Raw genomic sequence first — 12,595 nt, 5'->3', positions numbered from 1 at the left:
ATGCATGCAATAATAGTGAAACTGTCACATACATATATATATACTAGCAATATCTATTGCAATATGGATTGAAAATAAGCCATATACGTAAAACAAGTGAACAAGGCTCACAATACTTACACTTTTTCTTTTTAATGGTGGAAGATGAAAAGCTCTTCCTTTGGTTCAGTGTGTTGGTGAAGGATCAATGAATGTCAGAAGTATGTGGGCATGTCGAAATGTATGTTATAGAGAAGAGAAGAAGAGGGAAGAGGTACCTCAATCAATATTATTAGGATATGTGATAAACAATCATTACAAATAAAGGCAACCACTGCATGCTTTCAAGTATCAACTTTCACCACTTTTCCCTTTTCTTTTCTTTTTTTTAATTTTCTTTGGCTGAAATTAGATCCTAAAAAATGATGAAATAACAGCAATTAATTAGGACTAATATAACTATAAAGAATAACAAGAAAATAAATTTGTTATGTGTACAAACATGATCTATAGCAAACCGCTGTTGAACAAAGTTTTATTTTATATGTATATAAGATATAAAATCAGGGTGGCTGGAACATGTCCATTTTTTCACAGGCTTTTTTTTATGTAGAAAAAAAGTTTAAATTACTAAACTATGAGATTTTGAAAAAAATTTATAGGAATATGAGAAATTTTTAAAGATTACTGATCGTGATTTTTGACAAAAATTACCAATAACAATTTGTAGTCTTTTAAATTTTATTATTATTTTCAATTTTTTAAAAATTACTGTTAGTGAGTTTTTGACTTTTTTAATTTTTTAATTTTTTTAAAAAATCGTTATTAACGATTTTTATACTTTATAACTTTTAATTGTTCCATCTTTTTGAATCTTTGTACTTATACAATTTTATATTTTTTATTTTCAAAAATACTATATTTATTATATATTATTTTCCAATACCATTTATATAAAAAAAATACTTTTTTTACATCCTATACTTTTTTTTTCTCATACCATTAGAGATTTAAAATTTGGGACTTACATGAATGGATATGTAGCACTTTATGGGCACCTAAATTATACATTTTTTGAAATCTTGTCTTTATTTTTTTTCTCTCTCTCTCTCTATAAATCTAATATTCTTGTTTTTCTTTTAGTTTACAAAAGGTGATTGTGAATAAGTCAAGCTTAAGTGCACTAATAGTTGTTGCACCATAATCATTACTTATTAGAGATGATAATTTGATTCGAACTCAACAAATATTTACAAGAATTAAAGTATTGATGAATCCATCTTTTTCTCTTTTTGTACATACGTGTCTACACATAATAAATATAACTATATAATTATCCATCAACAAAAAATATGTCTATGATATTATATTATATATTCTTTTAATAAGATATATATATTTTATTAAAAAATTATTTAAATAACTTTTCGAAAAGATACAATAAAATGTTTTATTTAACCAAAATGCAAATGGTAAGTCTAAGTATAATAGGCATATACACACCCATTCGATATTACAAGGGCATAAAATGTTACCTATCATTTTTCCAGTTCATAAGAAAATATTTTCTTTAAACTCAACACCTATCATGTTTTATTTCTTCTTCTTCTTCTTTGTTTGTTTGTTTTTTTCTTCAAATCCTTTAAGTTAGTTCACCTTAAGAACCAAGCCAGCATTTGGCCATTAAAAGTGTAATACAAATTGTAACCAACCCAAAAAAATATTCAATGAGGTTATGGGTTAGAAAATAACGTGCTTTCCATTCATGACAATGACATTATCTGGTTGGGAAATGCTATTCATTTTTTTTCTTTTGTAGGGAGGCCTATAAATAAAGGTGACGCTGGAGTTTATTTGTTTCTACAATGGGTATGGTGCAAAACTTTAATTACATAAAAACACAGGGACCAAACACAACAATTAGCAAATTAAGTAGGGTCTCATGACAATTAGGCAATGTAGATTGCAAATTGTTCTCTCTCTCTGCTAATTTTCATTTGGGCTTAAAGGGTTTATTGCAAATTAATTAGCAAGTTACCAACTTATATTACAAATTTTCAACTTAGTGCATGCAAACGTCAAAGGCTAGGAAGAGAATTGAAGGAACCCTTCATAAAGCCATAAATATAGGAATAGATCTCTTTCTCTTTCACAAGGAAAAGACCACTTTGGCCAAAGAAGGACGAAGAGAAAGGAACAGGTGGACCCATGAAGCAAGAAAGGGTCTAACATCCAAGATAAAATAAAGTTCGAAATAAACCCAAAGAAACCATTTAAAACACAATCTTTTGCTCTAATTTGACACTTAATTTTCTCTTTTCCTACAAAACCAAAATGCATGTCTATAAATTAATATCTTTCATGATTTTCAGCAACCAACTCATCAAGCTTAATTGAAAGTTGCATGTAACATCAATCAATTACTAGAGCCACCACAAATATAAAAAAGAAAAATGTGAATTAACCTAAGTTGTTCTTTATATTCCTTTTTTTTCCTATGCTCTTATCATCTTTTATTTAGAGAACATGCCACAATAGAGCAGAGAAGAATCTCTTTTTCATCTCACATATTAGGGAAATTACTTGCTTAGCTAATATATTGCAGAAGCTTTTTTTTTTTTTTAATTTTCCTAGTTTGTGACATTAATTAGATTTTTCACTTATAAACATATCCGTTAGTTCCATGAAAAATGCCAGTGAACATATTTTAAGGCACCCACCAACATATTGTGGTTTAGTACGGTCCCGCTATTTACAATTGTTAAAACATCAATCATACAATTAACAAGTTCGTTAGTATGTTTAATTTGCATTACTAATTTTCATTAATAGCATCCTAAGAGGTTTTTTCTCCCTTAAAAAGAGGTTCATGATGGACTTCACAAGAAAAACCAAAAAGAAAAAAGAAAAAGTAAAAGGGGCGAAAGACAACTTATTTCCAGCCATCAACAAAAACAGTGAATCAAGCCATGCATGCAGGAGAAGCTATAAAACTTAACTTCAAATTTGAAAAATAAAAATAAAACTAAGATAAACAGCAATAGGACAAGCATTGACTCGGTTCCTAATCAGCTTAGATTGAACAATCTATTTACAACCCGAGTCAAAAAAGAAGGAAGATAAGGAAAAAAGAAAGTATCAAAAACTATAATAACTATGTTCCACTTAAGTCACCCTGAAATGTTGGACATAAAAAGCATCTAAGTTCCACACAGAAGTAAAGGGTTACTTGATACATTGAGCTATCATGAACAAACCCGCTGCTAATTTCTAACCACTTTAGTTGGAGTGAGTTGATGCTGCAAGGGAGTGTTCAACAGTTTAGCTGAACTCACATTCTGGTTCTGCTGCAAAGGAGGGCTCAACAACCCCACATCCTCAGTGACTCGAAAAATAGTAACTTGCAACACTACCTCTTTCATTCTAAGCAGCTCAAACACACAAACATCACCTTCTCCTAAATTGTTCTCTAATGAAAATTCAAACCACCCTTGGCTTAACTTAGCTCTACCTCCTCTATAAAGGCAGCGAACCGGCCACTGTCTCCCATCGGATATCTGAAGTTTAATGAATCCCGAAACTCCATTCAAATGCTTTTCTGCAAAGCAGGATGGCAAATACTGGAAATACAGAAAGAGGAATTTAGTATGGTATGCAAGATCAACTATTGAAGGAAAAAACTCTGTATCTGGTTGAGTTCAAGGCCTCACCATTATGCATCCCCTATATAAATAGGAGGGCCGCAGGACAACCCGACAGAAAGGGTTCGATGGTTCAAATGCTTTTGCTGCATTGATGGCCTTTTCCCTTTCTTCTGCTGTCACAGTTCTTTTTCTTGCAGAAGCACTTTCATAAAATCTGAAGCGCATTTCCACCTCCTCTTCGTGTTCAGCAGAAGAGGGTTCCTGGCCATCTGCACTTCCACAAATTGTATTGATCACAACATTCAAATTTTAGATAAACAGATCATAGAAAAAAACTGAATTAAAAGAGATTATTACTAAGACCTGATTTCCGCTTCTTTCTTGCAGTTCTTTTAATCCTTTCCTCGATAGAAGCACGCAATTTCAATTCTTCAGTAGATCTTTTAAACTCAACTGCATTAAATTGAACTCCTATATCTCTGGTCAACTGTTTGTCTATTGAATTGGCAGGTTTTGAAGAATGTGCATTCCCACCCTCTCCCCAGTTTACGTTATTGAGTTTAGACCCATTAAACAGATTCTGCAATGCTGGAGGTGTATAACACTTTCCAGGAGTCATTTTATCTACTGATCCAGCAAAAGCTTTATTTTGCAACGAGCCAGGAGTAAGGTGGGAAGATGATGAATCTAAGATTTCAATGGAATCTTCATCTTCCATTTCCTCAAAAATTTTAAGACGATTTGTACTGCTTCGTGCGGCTGATTGATAGCTTATCTCAGAAGTAGCTAAATTGAAAATATGGACATTGAAAGATGACTTTCCTTCGAATCTGAAAACCAACAAGTATCCAACACCAATGGAATAGCGTTGAACAAATTCTTGCCAACCATCAAGAAACCAAAATTTGTTGTCAGCCTTTTTCAATCCTACACGCCAGATACTACCATCAGGAACGGAGAGGGTAACAATTGGAGAAAGCTCACCCCCATATTTCCTCATAAAATTATCTGGAAGCCTCTGCAGTTCAAATATCAAGTCAACATGGTTTTGACATCTGTGCAAAACTCTAACAAGGATTATCTTGCATTTAGTCCAACCACGATCCAAAACTAGACTAATTCTCACAAGAGTACCATATCAACAAAAGTAAGACAAATACCAGCGTAACCCAGTGTTTAATAGAAAAAAGTGGAAGAGAGAGAACCCTTAACTCAAGGCAACTTTCAATTATAAAGAGTTATAAAATTGAAGACCACATCCATGATGACACAAAAAACATTGATTCATTTCAAAGTGCAGTAGTCAATGTTTTTAAATTTGTTTCAACAAGTTCAACTTTTAAGTAAAACAATTTGCATAGGTGAAGTATTAAAACAAGTTTGAGGGGATATGGAAAACAAAACACTGTTCAATGCATGATAATGTCTCGTACTTACTAGAATCAGTGGCAAAAGAAATTGGTAGTGCTCAATAAAGAAAGTAGATCTCTAAAACAAAGCACCAAATTTATTTACGTTATTAAGCATGAGCTTTCTCAGAAGAACCCAAGCAAGCCACTAGTCATCCAACAAACTCTGATTTTATGAAAACAGAAAGGAGTTTGGCAATTTTAGGAACATAGAGAAATCTGAAAGACTAGTATGTGTAAGCACACTGTTGAAAAGAGACATGAAATTAACAAACCACACTTTATTGACTTCAAGTCCTGGACTAATTTCAGGTCAGCAAACCCAAAGAAGCATCCCTTCTAAAATCCTAAGACCTTTGGCCCCCAAAGGAAAATTTCTGATTTGTCTTCAGAACCACGCAACCGGTCTTCTGCAATTAGTATTTTTTTTTTTTTTAAAGAAAATTATGAGACGAACCATGTACTTTTTCATCCCAACCCTAGCAGAACAAATAAGTACAAATCGAAACTGGAATTCACACTTCACATGGATTAAAAAAATCCAAACTTTGATGACAGGTGTGACAAAATTTGGGAGTTGAAGGTGGTGGGGGTGAAGAAAAAGCAAGACCCAGAAATATTATCTACCCCTTTCTTTCACTTTCACTCAAATTTCTCATAAACCCGAGAGTCAGCACTCCAAAAAAAAAAAAAAAGGTGGGAAGAATGAGAGAGAAAATCAAGGTACCAGTTGTCTGGTTTGGACAGAGGAGGAGGAGGGTAGAACAAGCTTGTGGAAAGAAGGGTGCGGCATTTTCTGACTATGTCGGAAGCCAGAAAAACCAAAGCCTTAAAGCATTTGACGTCCCTTTGATTCAAAGTTGAAAACTTTGCCTTCAACCTACTCGAATTTCTTCACCTTTCAGATCTAATTCGCCATCACTCCCTAATCTCCAGTCCCCACTCTTGTCTGCTTTTTGAGTCAAACAATGGTTTTTAAAACCTTAAAAAAAACAAAAACCCAAAAAGAAAAACCTCAGCGTGACCTAAACAAAAATCTTATTAAAATGCCAACGAGTTCACGACTCGGTGAGTCACCTCAAACTCAAAGGCTTTTCCCTTTCCTTTCCTTTCCCAGTTTTGATTTTGCAAGTTACTTTCTGATTCCAATTCTAGAACTTTTGTTTGGTCACTATGTTATTGAAACAGGACAGTGAGTGTTATTGGTTGTGTTTGGTTCTGTAATTGTAGTTATGCACATTCCCATTTGTAGGAACCAATACATGCCCACGACACCTCCATTTGAAGCCCTCCCTATAAAAGAATAAAACGACAATGCATTTCCCAACCAAGAAATCTCATCAATGGAAAGCGCATTATTTTCTAACCATTTTCCGTTCTTCTCTTTTTGTTGGTCACAATTTCTATCACACTTCTTCTAACTTGTGTTTAGTCCCCTCTCTCATTCATGATTCATGAGACAGAGACTATCATAATTTCGTTTTGTAGGAATATTATCAACAAACAATTATAAAATCATAAAAGAAACACTCCCTCTGTTTTCTTGAAAATGACCAATACATTAAAGCAACACAATCCATGTGAAGCCATAGATATCTTAAAATCAAATGAGTAACTCACCAAATTATATCTTGGTTTATGCACGAATTTTTGCATGAACACATGTAAATATACTTAAATGTTATGTCTAATTAAGTTTTACTAGGTAAATTCATTTGAGTTTATTTGTTTGATTATGTTTAGTAAAAATAATTGAAGAGATAACTAAAAAGTTAAAAAAATAACTGAAAATTGTCAATTATTTAAAAACTAGCACGTTAACTTGTTAAATTAAAAAATAATAATGAAAGCATATGTTAAACTAGTAAATAAATGTAAAACGATATAAAAGATACGGTTAAATGATTTTTTAAAGATAAAAACTTATTTTTAGATAATTATACTTTTATATTTTTTAATTGAATTTAAATTCTTTTTATTTTTTGTTAAAAGGTTAAATATTTTATTAAAATTTTAAATAATATAAAATACAATAATTAAAATAATAGTGTAATATTAAAGAAAGGTTTTTATTGAAATAATTAGTGCAATATTAAATGATGTTGCAAATAAGGAATTTTTTTAAAAGTACCTGTGATAATAAAAAAAGAGAACAATATACTATAAATTTAAGCTACTTTTAAATAGCATCTTAAAAACATTAAAAGTGAATGAGATGAATTTATTTACAAAACACTTTTATTTTATCATGTTAACTTATAAGTTAATCAAATAAATTATAAACTACTTGACATGACACTTCATATTGATAAGTGATTAATTGGTTAATTGCTTGAAATGATCGCTTGATAAAATTTGTCTTTTCAAAGCCCTTGGGAAGAAAAAGAAAGGGAGAAAGAAAAGCCAATAAATAATATAATAAGAGGGGGAAAAAATGTAAGATGAGTGAAAGAAATAGAATATAAAAAACAAGAGCTATTTTAAGAACAAGGAAAACAAAATAAGTTGACTTAATCTAATTTACCAAAAAATAAAAATAGGCCAAGTCAAGTTGCCCCGTTTGAAAAAAAGATTGAGAACAACAATTCACTCTATGGTTGATTGGTTTGTCTTAAAAAATAAAATAAGAAATTATTATTTAAATATAACCAATTTAATTGAAAATAATTAAATTAAAATTATATAAGTTCATAAAATTTCATAGTTTGTACTCTAACATTTTTCTTAATTTTAATCTAATTTTAAAAAACAATCCAGTAGATTTTAACTATCAATTTCAATCTTCTCCCAACTCAATATGGGTTGGCGAAGCAGGTTACCAGCACCATCAAAATATACAAGTTATATGAGTTGAACCACATAAATAATTTTGAATATTTAACATATAATTAATCTTTTAAAAGAGTTATTTTACCTAAAATATAAATATAAATTTAATTTATTTCTCATTTATCATCAATTTGTGTAAATATTAATATTAGAGCATTATCTTATTAAGGGAAAAATTAAATTAAATTAAAATGTGAGATCAAGGTAATAAACCATCTAAAAAAAATCACTTAATCATAAAAGAAAGTTTTTGGTGAATATTTAGGGACGAAACTACCCAACAAACCAAAGCCCAAATTATGATATACACATTTATAATTTTTCCTGCAGGTTGCGAGAGAGATTAATTAATCGTCAAATAATAAATTTATCTATGCTTAACCATGAATTTAAGTCACAATTGTGATTAGTTTCTTTACAATATAATTATGATATTCGTGTATATTTTAGGTAAAATATTTTCAAGTGATCATTAATAAACTGTTCTTATCATCTTATTAAGTAATTAATTACATTTTTGTGTGTGTAAAAAGTAATTAATCACGAATTTTTTATTCGTTAAATCAGTGGAAAAATAACATGTAGGCCTTTTAAATCCTATGTAAGATTAACCCTAAATTTCTGGCTAAATGGTTTTTTTACTTTAAAATAAATAAAATAAGCATGAATTTCAATTGCACTTTCTGGTTTATAATTTGTGATAAAAACTCAACCCTTCTTTTGTTAAGTTGATTAAAGTAAGATAAGTAAGACATGTAGAAATAAACCCACGCATGTTAGAAAAGTATCATGGTACCCCTGTTTTAAACTTTTTTCTTACTGTGTCAAAAAATGGCATCCATTAACAGGGAATAAAAAAAAACAATTTGGATAAGCATTTTAGGTTTATATTAATAATATTGTTTGCTTATAGTATCAGTTGATTTAACGATCGTATAGATCAATACTTTACATCAATGAAATTATTTGTTATTATGTTGCATCATATTATTAATGTAGATTTGTAATGTTTATACTCATAATTTAAATTTTATCAAATAAAAATGATTAACGAAGACTAATTTAATTCTAAATCATTAATAAAATGAGTTCCCCTTGAACACTTCTTTCTGTCATTCCAGTAAAACAGACATGATTTATTTTGCCCCTTTTACATCAAGAACATGCTTACATAACTTGTTTTGATTTAAGCCAACATTATTTAAGTTCCTTTTTTTTTTTTCCAGATTTTCTGGTTCAAGAAACATAAACTTGTCATGCTCAGGAAGAACTTGAGTAGCTCACAGAAAGCCAGAAAACATAATAAATAAACAAATAAGGGTGTCAACAAAAGAAGATAGTTTCTATCCAATTACTATATATTCATACATAAAGCTCCCCAATTATCAAAAGCCAGATATTGGGCTATTTTATCTAAATATATTTTAAAAAATATATATCTTTTTAGTATTCATTTTAAATTAGTGGTGATTTTAACCCTGGACAGTTAAGAAATGCAAAATTTTTTACCAGTGACAAGAGGTATCTTATGGGGACCACAAAAAAATTAAAGATGACATTCCTAGTAATTTCTAATTCCCTCATTCTCATATTGATGATAGAAAAGACTGAAAATTAATACATGGAAAAAGTATGAATGAGGAAGAGAGGAATTTCATTTCCTTGTTTTCTAAATCCCTGTTTTTGAGAGAAGCTTCTCTGAATAGTTTTTGACATTTACTAATCAAACGATCCTATAAATGACAATTGGCAAGCACAATGTAAAGGCTAAGATCACAAGTCCAGCATGTGCAATTACTGTTACTGATGAAAAATCAAATTACCACGCGAACTATTTACCCTCCAAGTGTAGGAAAGGAAGAAACTACATAGATTGAACAAGCCATGTATGTTCCTCAAGTTATTGGACTATACTTTTGATATATAGGTAGAATATAATTTATTATCTGAACCCAAAAAAAATAAAAGAGTGCAAGTTAGTTACTTAATGATAAATGTTATGTTATGTAGAAAAAAATTAATACCCAATTGAATCTTATAAGCCTAAACATAAGCTCAGGTTTGTTGATATTCTATAGGAATTATAATATATCATATGATCCAAATTGCAGTAGAAGAGGACAAGCTAAAGCTAATTACTTCAAGATAATTACTGTTACTACAAGTTCAGATTACTAGCATGATTTAAATCAAATAAAGCTAAGCTTTTGTTGGACACTGGATTTACTTGGTACACATCTGAATATTTGAACCTTCATATGGTTCCCACCTTCAAGTTCAAATATGCAAGTGTCACCTCTCCTGAGCTTGTTATCACGAACGAATTTTCCCCATCCCTTTGTAAACTGAGTATACCTTTTATTGTTACTGTGAATACAATTCACCATCACCTCCCAATATTTTCCTTCCAAATTCCAAAGGGTGATTGTTTTTACTGATTCAGGAATATACTTTCTTGCAAACTCAGTAGCAATGGGCTGCATCCATGGTAAACCCAATTTATATCAGATTATTTTGTGTTCTAAATGAAACTATTTTAGGAGTGTGTGGCTCAAATAAATTATTAAACATCCACTAACTGACATTTGAATCAGGAAAACTGATTTGGTTTATATTTTAAATTTTAACATGTGAAATAAGCATTTGAATGAATTATAGTGATAATACTAATGCAGAAAAAAATTCTTCTTTACCAACAAGCACCGATCATCCACATTAGATTTTGTCAAGAGGTGCTTCCAAAAAGGCTTGCCATAGGTAAAAGACTCGTTCAAATTGCATGCTTCTGATCTTGCAATTTTAGTTGAAATCTGAGGCTTTGGTAAGTCCTTAGAAAGTGAGCCTTTGTTGCTGAAAGGCTCTGTTTACATACATAAAACAAAAATTTAAGTGAAATATTTTGTTGGGTAGGAATACAAGGCCAAATCTTTGATGCAGATAACATGTTCTTCATTTCTAAACATTTGGTCAAATTGAATTTGTCAATTTCTGAAATTGTAACCTCATTTATGTGTGTGCATTTATTTATATGCTTGAGATAGCATATTTACCTTCTTGACAAAACTTTGATTCATTGAGGGGTAATGAATTGACAGAAGCTTTTGTTGGTCTACCCTTCTTTCTCCTCACTAAACTTGGGATGGCAGCTTCTTCTTGTGTTGTTTCTTTGAGGTATAGCCTCTCACATCCATCCCTACCAAAAATTTGAACCCTGAAGCAGTTCTTTCTATGATATGTGAAAAGCAAGAGCTCATAAAGCTTCACTGAGTTGTCTCTTAGAAATTGTAGCCAACCATTTTGCATGTATATGTCATTTCCTTTCTTGATAATAGCTACTTGCCATTGGTCACCAGAAGGGCCAATCAGAATAGCATTACTCGTGAGTTTTTCATTTAAATGCTTCAGAAACTTCAGGGGAACTTCCTGCAAGTTAGCAAAGAACACTAGGCTTGTTACATAGAGCATGACTTCTAAAGAGATGGTGAGGACATAGAACTAATACACAATTGAAGGAGTTTCTTACATGCATTCTTTCATATATTTATTTATTGTTAATCAGATATACATACACACACATATATATATATATATATATGTTTTTCATGAATAACAAAAGCCAACAAGTTCAATTTCTGGCATATTTTATATCAACTCAAAGTGCAAAAACACAACAAGTAGAAGTGGAAACAAAAGGGATGCTACAAAGTACAAACAACTGAGTTTATGACCATAAAAGTCACCTCCTTTGTGTGTGGTTGGGGAAGCAAGAATCATTTTGGAATCAATATAGCTGAAGAAGAGCTCTAGTAGAATATGAAACAAAAGCCATGGTAGTTTTCCAAGAAGGAATATCAAAAAGAAAAAAACATATATATAACAAGGATGCTAATGTTAAAAATCCTGCATTTTATCTAGTTTCTCAGCAGAAAAAGAAATGCAAAGGAAAAATGAAAAAACACAAATTGATGCATGAGAGATCAATTGAAGAACAGTATAAAAAGAAAACAATCACTATTTGCTTGGTGAGGCCATCCTTGATGATAACGAAGAAGGATAGCACGTCCTGATGATAATCCATCTACCACCTCTCCGGGTTGTTTCTTTGCAAGATTGAAGATTTAAAGTATTTGAGTATAAATGAAAAGTTTTTCAATGTCAAATATATATATATATATTGTAGAATCATAAAAGGTGGCTTGAAAAGCAACTGGTCCATGCACAAAAATGGTAATGATTGGTGATCATTACTTGTTATATGTTTCAAAGTTCAAACCCCTAATATATATAGAAAAAACTGATCACTTACGGATAGCATTTAATTGTCACTTCTCTTTTCTTTAGTTGATACTATATAAAATAAAGTCATGAATTCTCCCGTTCCCAATTAAGGATGAGTCAGTTTTCTTTCCTATGCTACGCATTAAGATAGATAAAATTAAGTTCATTATTAATAATAAATAATATAAATTGTTATAAAAATAAAATATAAGTTTTATTAGTAATTTTATTAAAAAAATATCTTTAATTAATAAATTATTTAATACTTAGTTATGAAATGGTCATGAGATTAACTGCATTAAACATAGTATATGAAAGAGAAAAATTGTTTAAAGTAACTAAAGGACTTTCAAATTTTGAATTTTATATATTATTTTAAAGTTGAATTTTGATGCACATTAGTTAAAAAAATTTAAACTATTAACTAATCTTATTATATTGGATATAATTTTTATA

General features: G+C 30.4%; 2 protein-coding genes across 2 annotated transcripts; both read right to left on the bottom strand.

Annotated features, from left to right (window-relative positions):
* Positions 1-2,617: 2,617 nt before the first annotated feature.
* On the bottom strand, positions 2,618-6,389 carry LOC113865814 (B3 domain-containing transcription factor VRN1-like). Its single transcript, XM_027500583.1, has 4 exons — positions 5,760-6,389; positions 3,987-4,641; positions 3,690-3,892; positions 2,618-3,599 (listed from the first exon to the last, which is right to left on the bottom strand). Exons 1-4 carry the CDS (start codon positions 5,823-5,825, stop codon positions 3,243-3,245), a joined length of 1,281 nt encoding a protein of 426 aa, XP_027356384.1. The 5' UTR covers positions 5,826-6,389; the 3' UTR covers positions 2,618-3,242.
* A 3,661-nt stretch (positions 6,390-10,050) lies between these two features.
* Positions 10,051-12,077, bottom strand: LOC113865156 (putative B3 domain-containing protein Os03g0621600). The gene is given in 4 exon segments (XM_027499540.1): positions 10,051-10,338; positions 10,555-10,721; positions 10,912-11,284; positions 11,874-12,077. Coding segments are annotated over 4 exon segments (1,032 nt in total).
* Positions 12,078-12,595: the final 518 nt, after the last annotated feature.

Source organism: Abrus precatorius, unplaced genomic scaffold, assembly GCF_003935025.1.
Source record: "Abrus precatorius isolate BTA unplaced genomic scaffold, Abrus_2018 Scaffold4, whole genome shotgun sequence".
NCBI classification, from domain to species: Eukaryota; Viridiplantae; Streptophyta; class Magnoliopsida; order Fabales; family Fabaceae; genus Abrus; species Abrus precatorius.
Note: the sequence above shows the minus strand (reverse complement) of the source record. Positions and strands in the feature narration are given on the sequence as shown.

Bases quoted from the DNA above. Each gene is read 5' to 3' on its own strand.
- LOC113865814 (XM_027500583.1), bottom strand. From the start codon at position 5,825: ATGCCGCACCCTTCTTTCCACAAGCTTGTTCTACCCTCCTCCTCCTCT. The intron at 4,642-5,759 runs GTACCTTGATTT...TTTGAACTGCAG, and splicing joins CTGTCCAAACCAGACAACTG to AGGCTTCCAGATAATTTTAT. The intron at 3,600-3,689 runs GTGAGGCCTTGA...CTGTATTTCCAG, and splicing joins TATATAGGGGATGCATAATG to TATTTGCCATCCTGCTTTGC.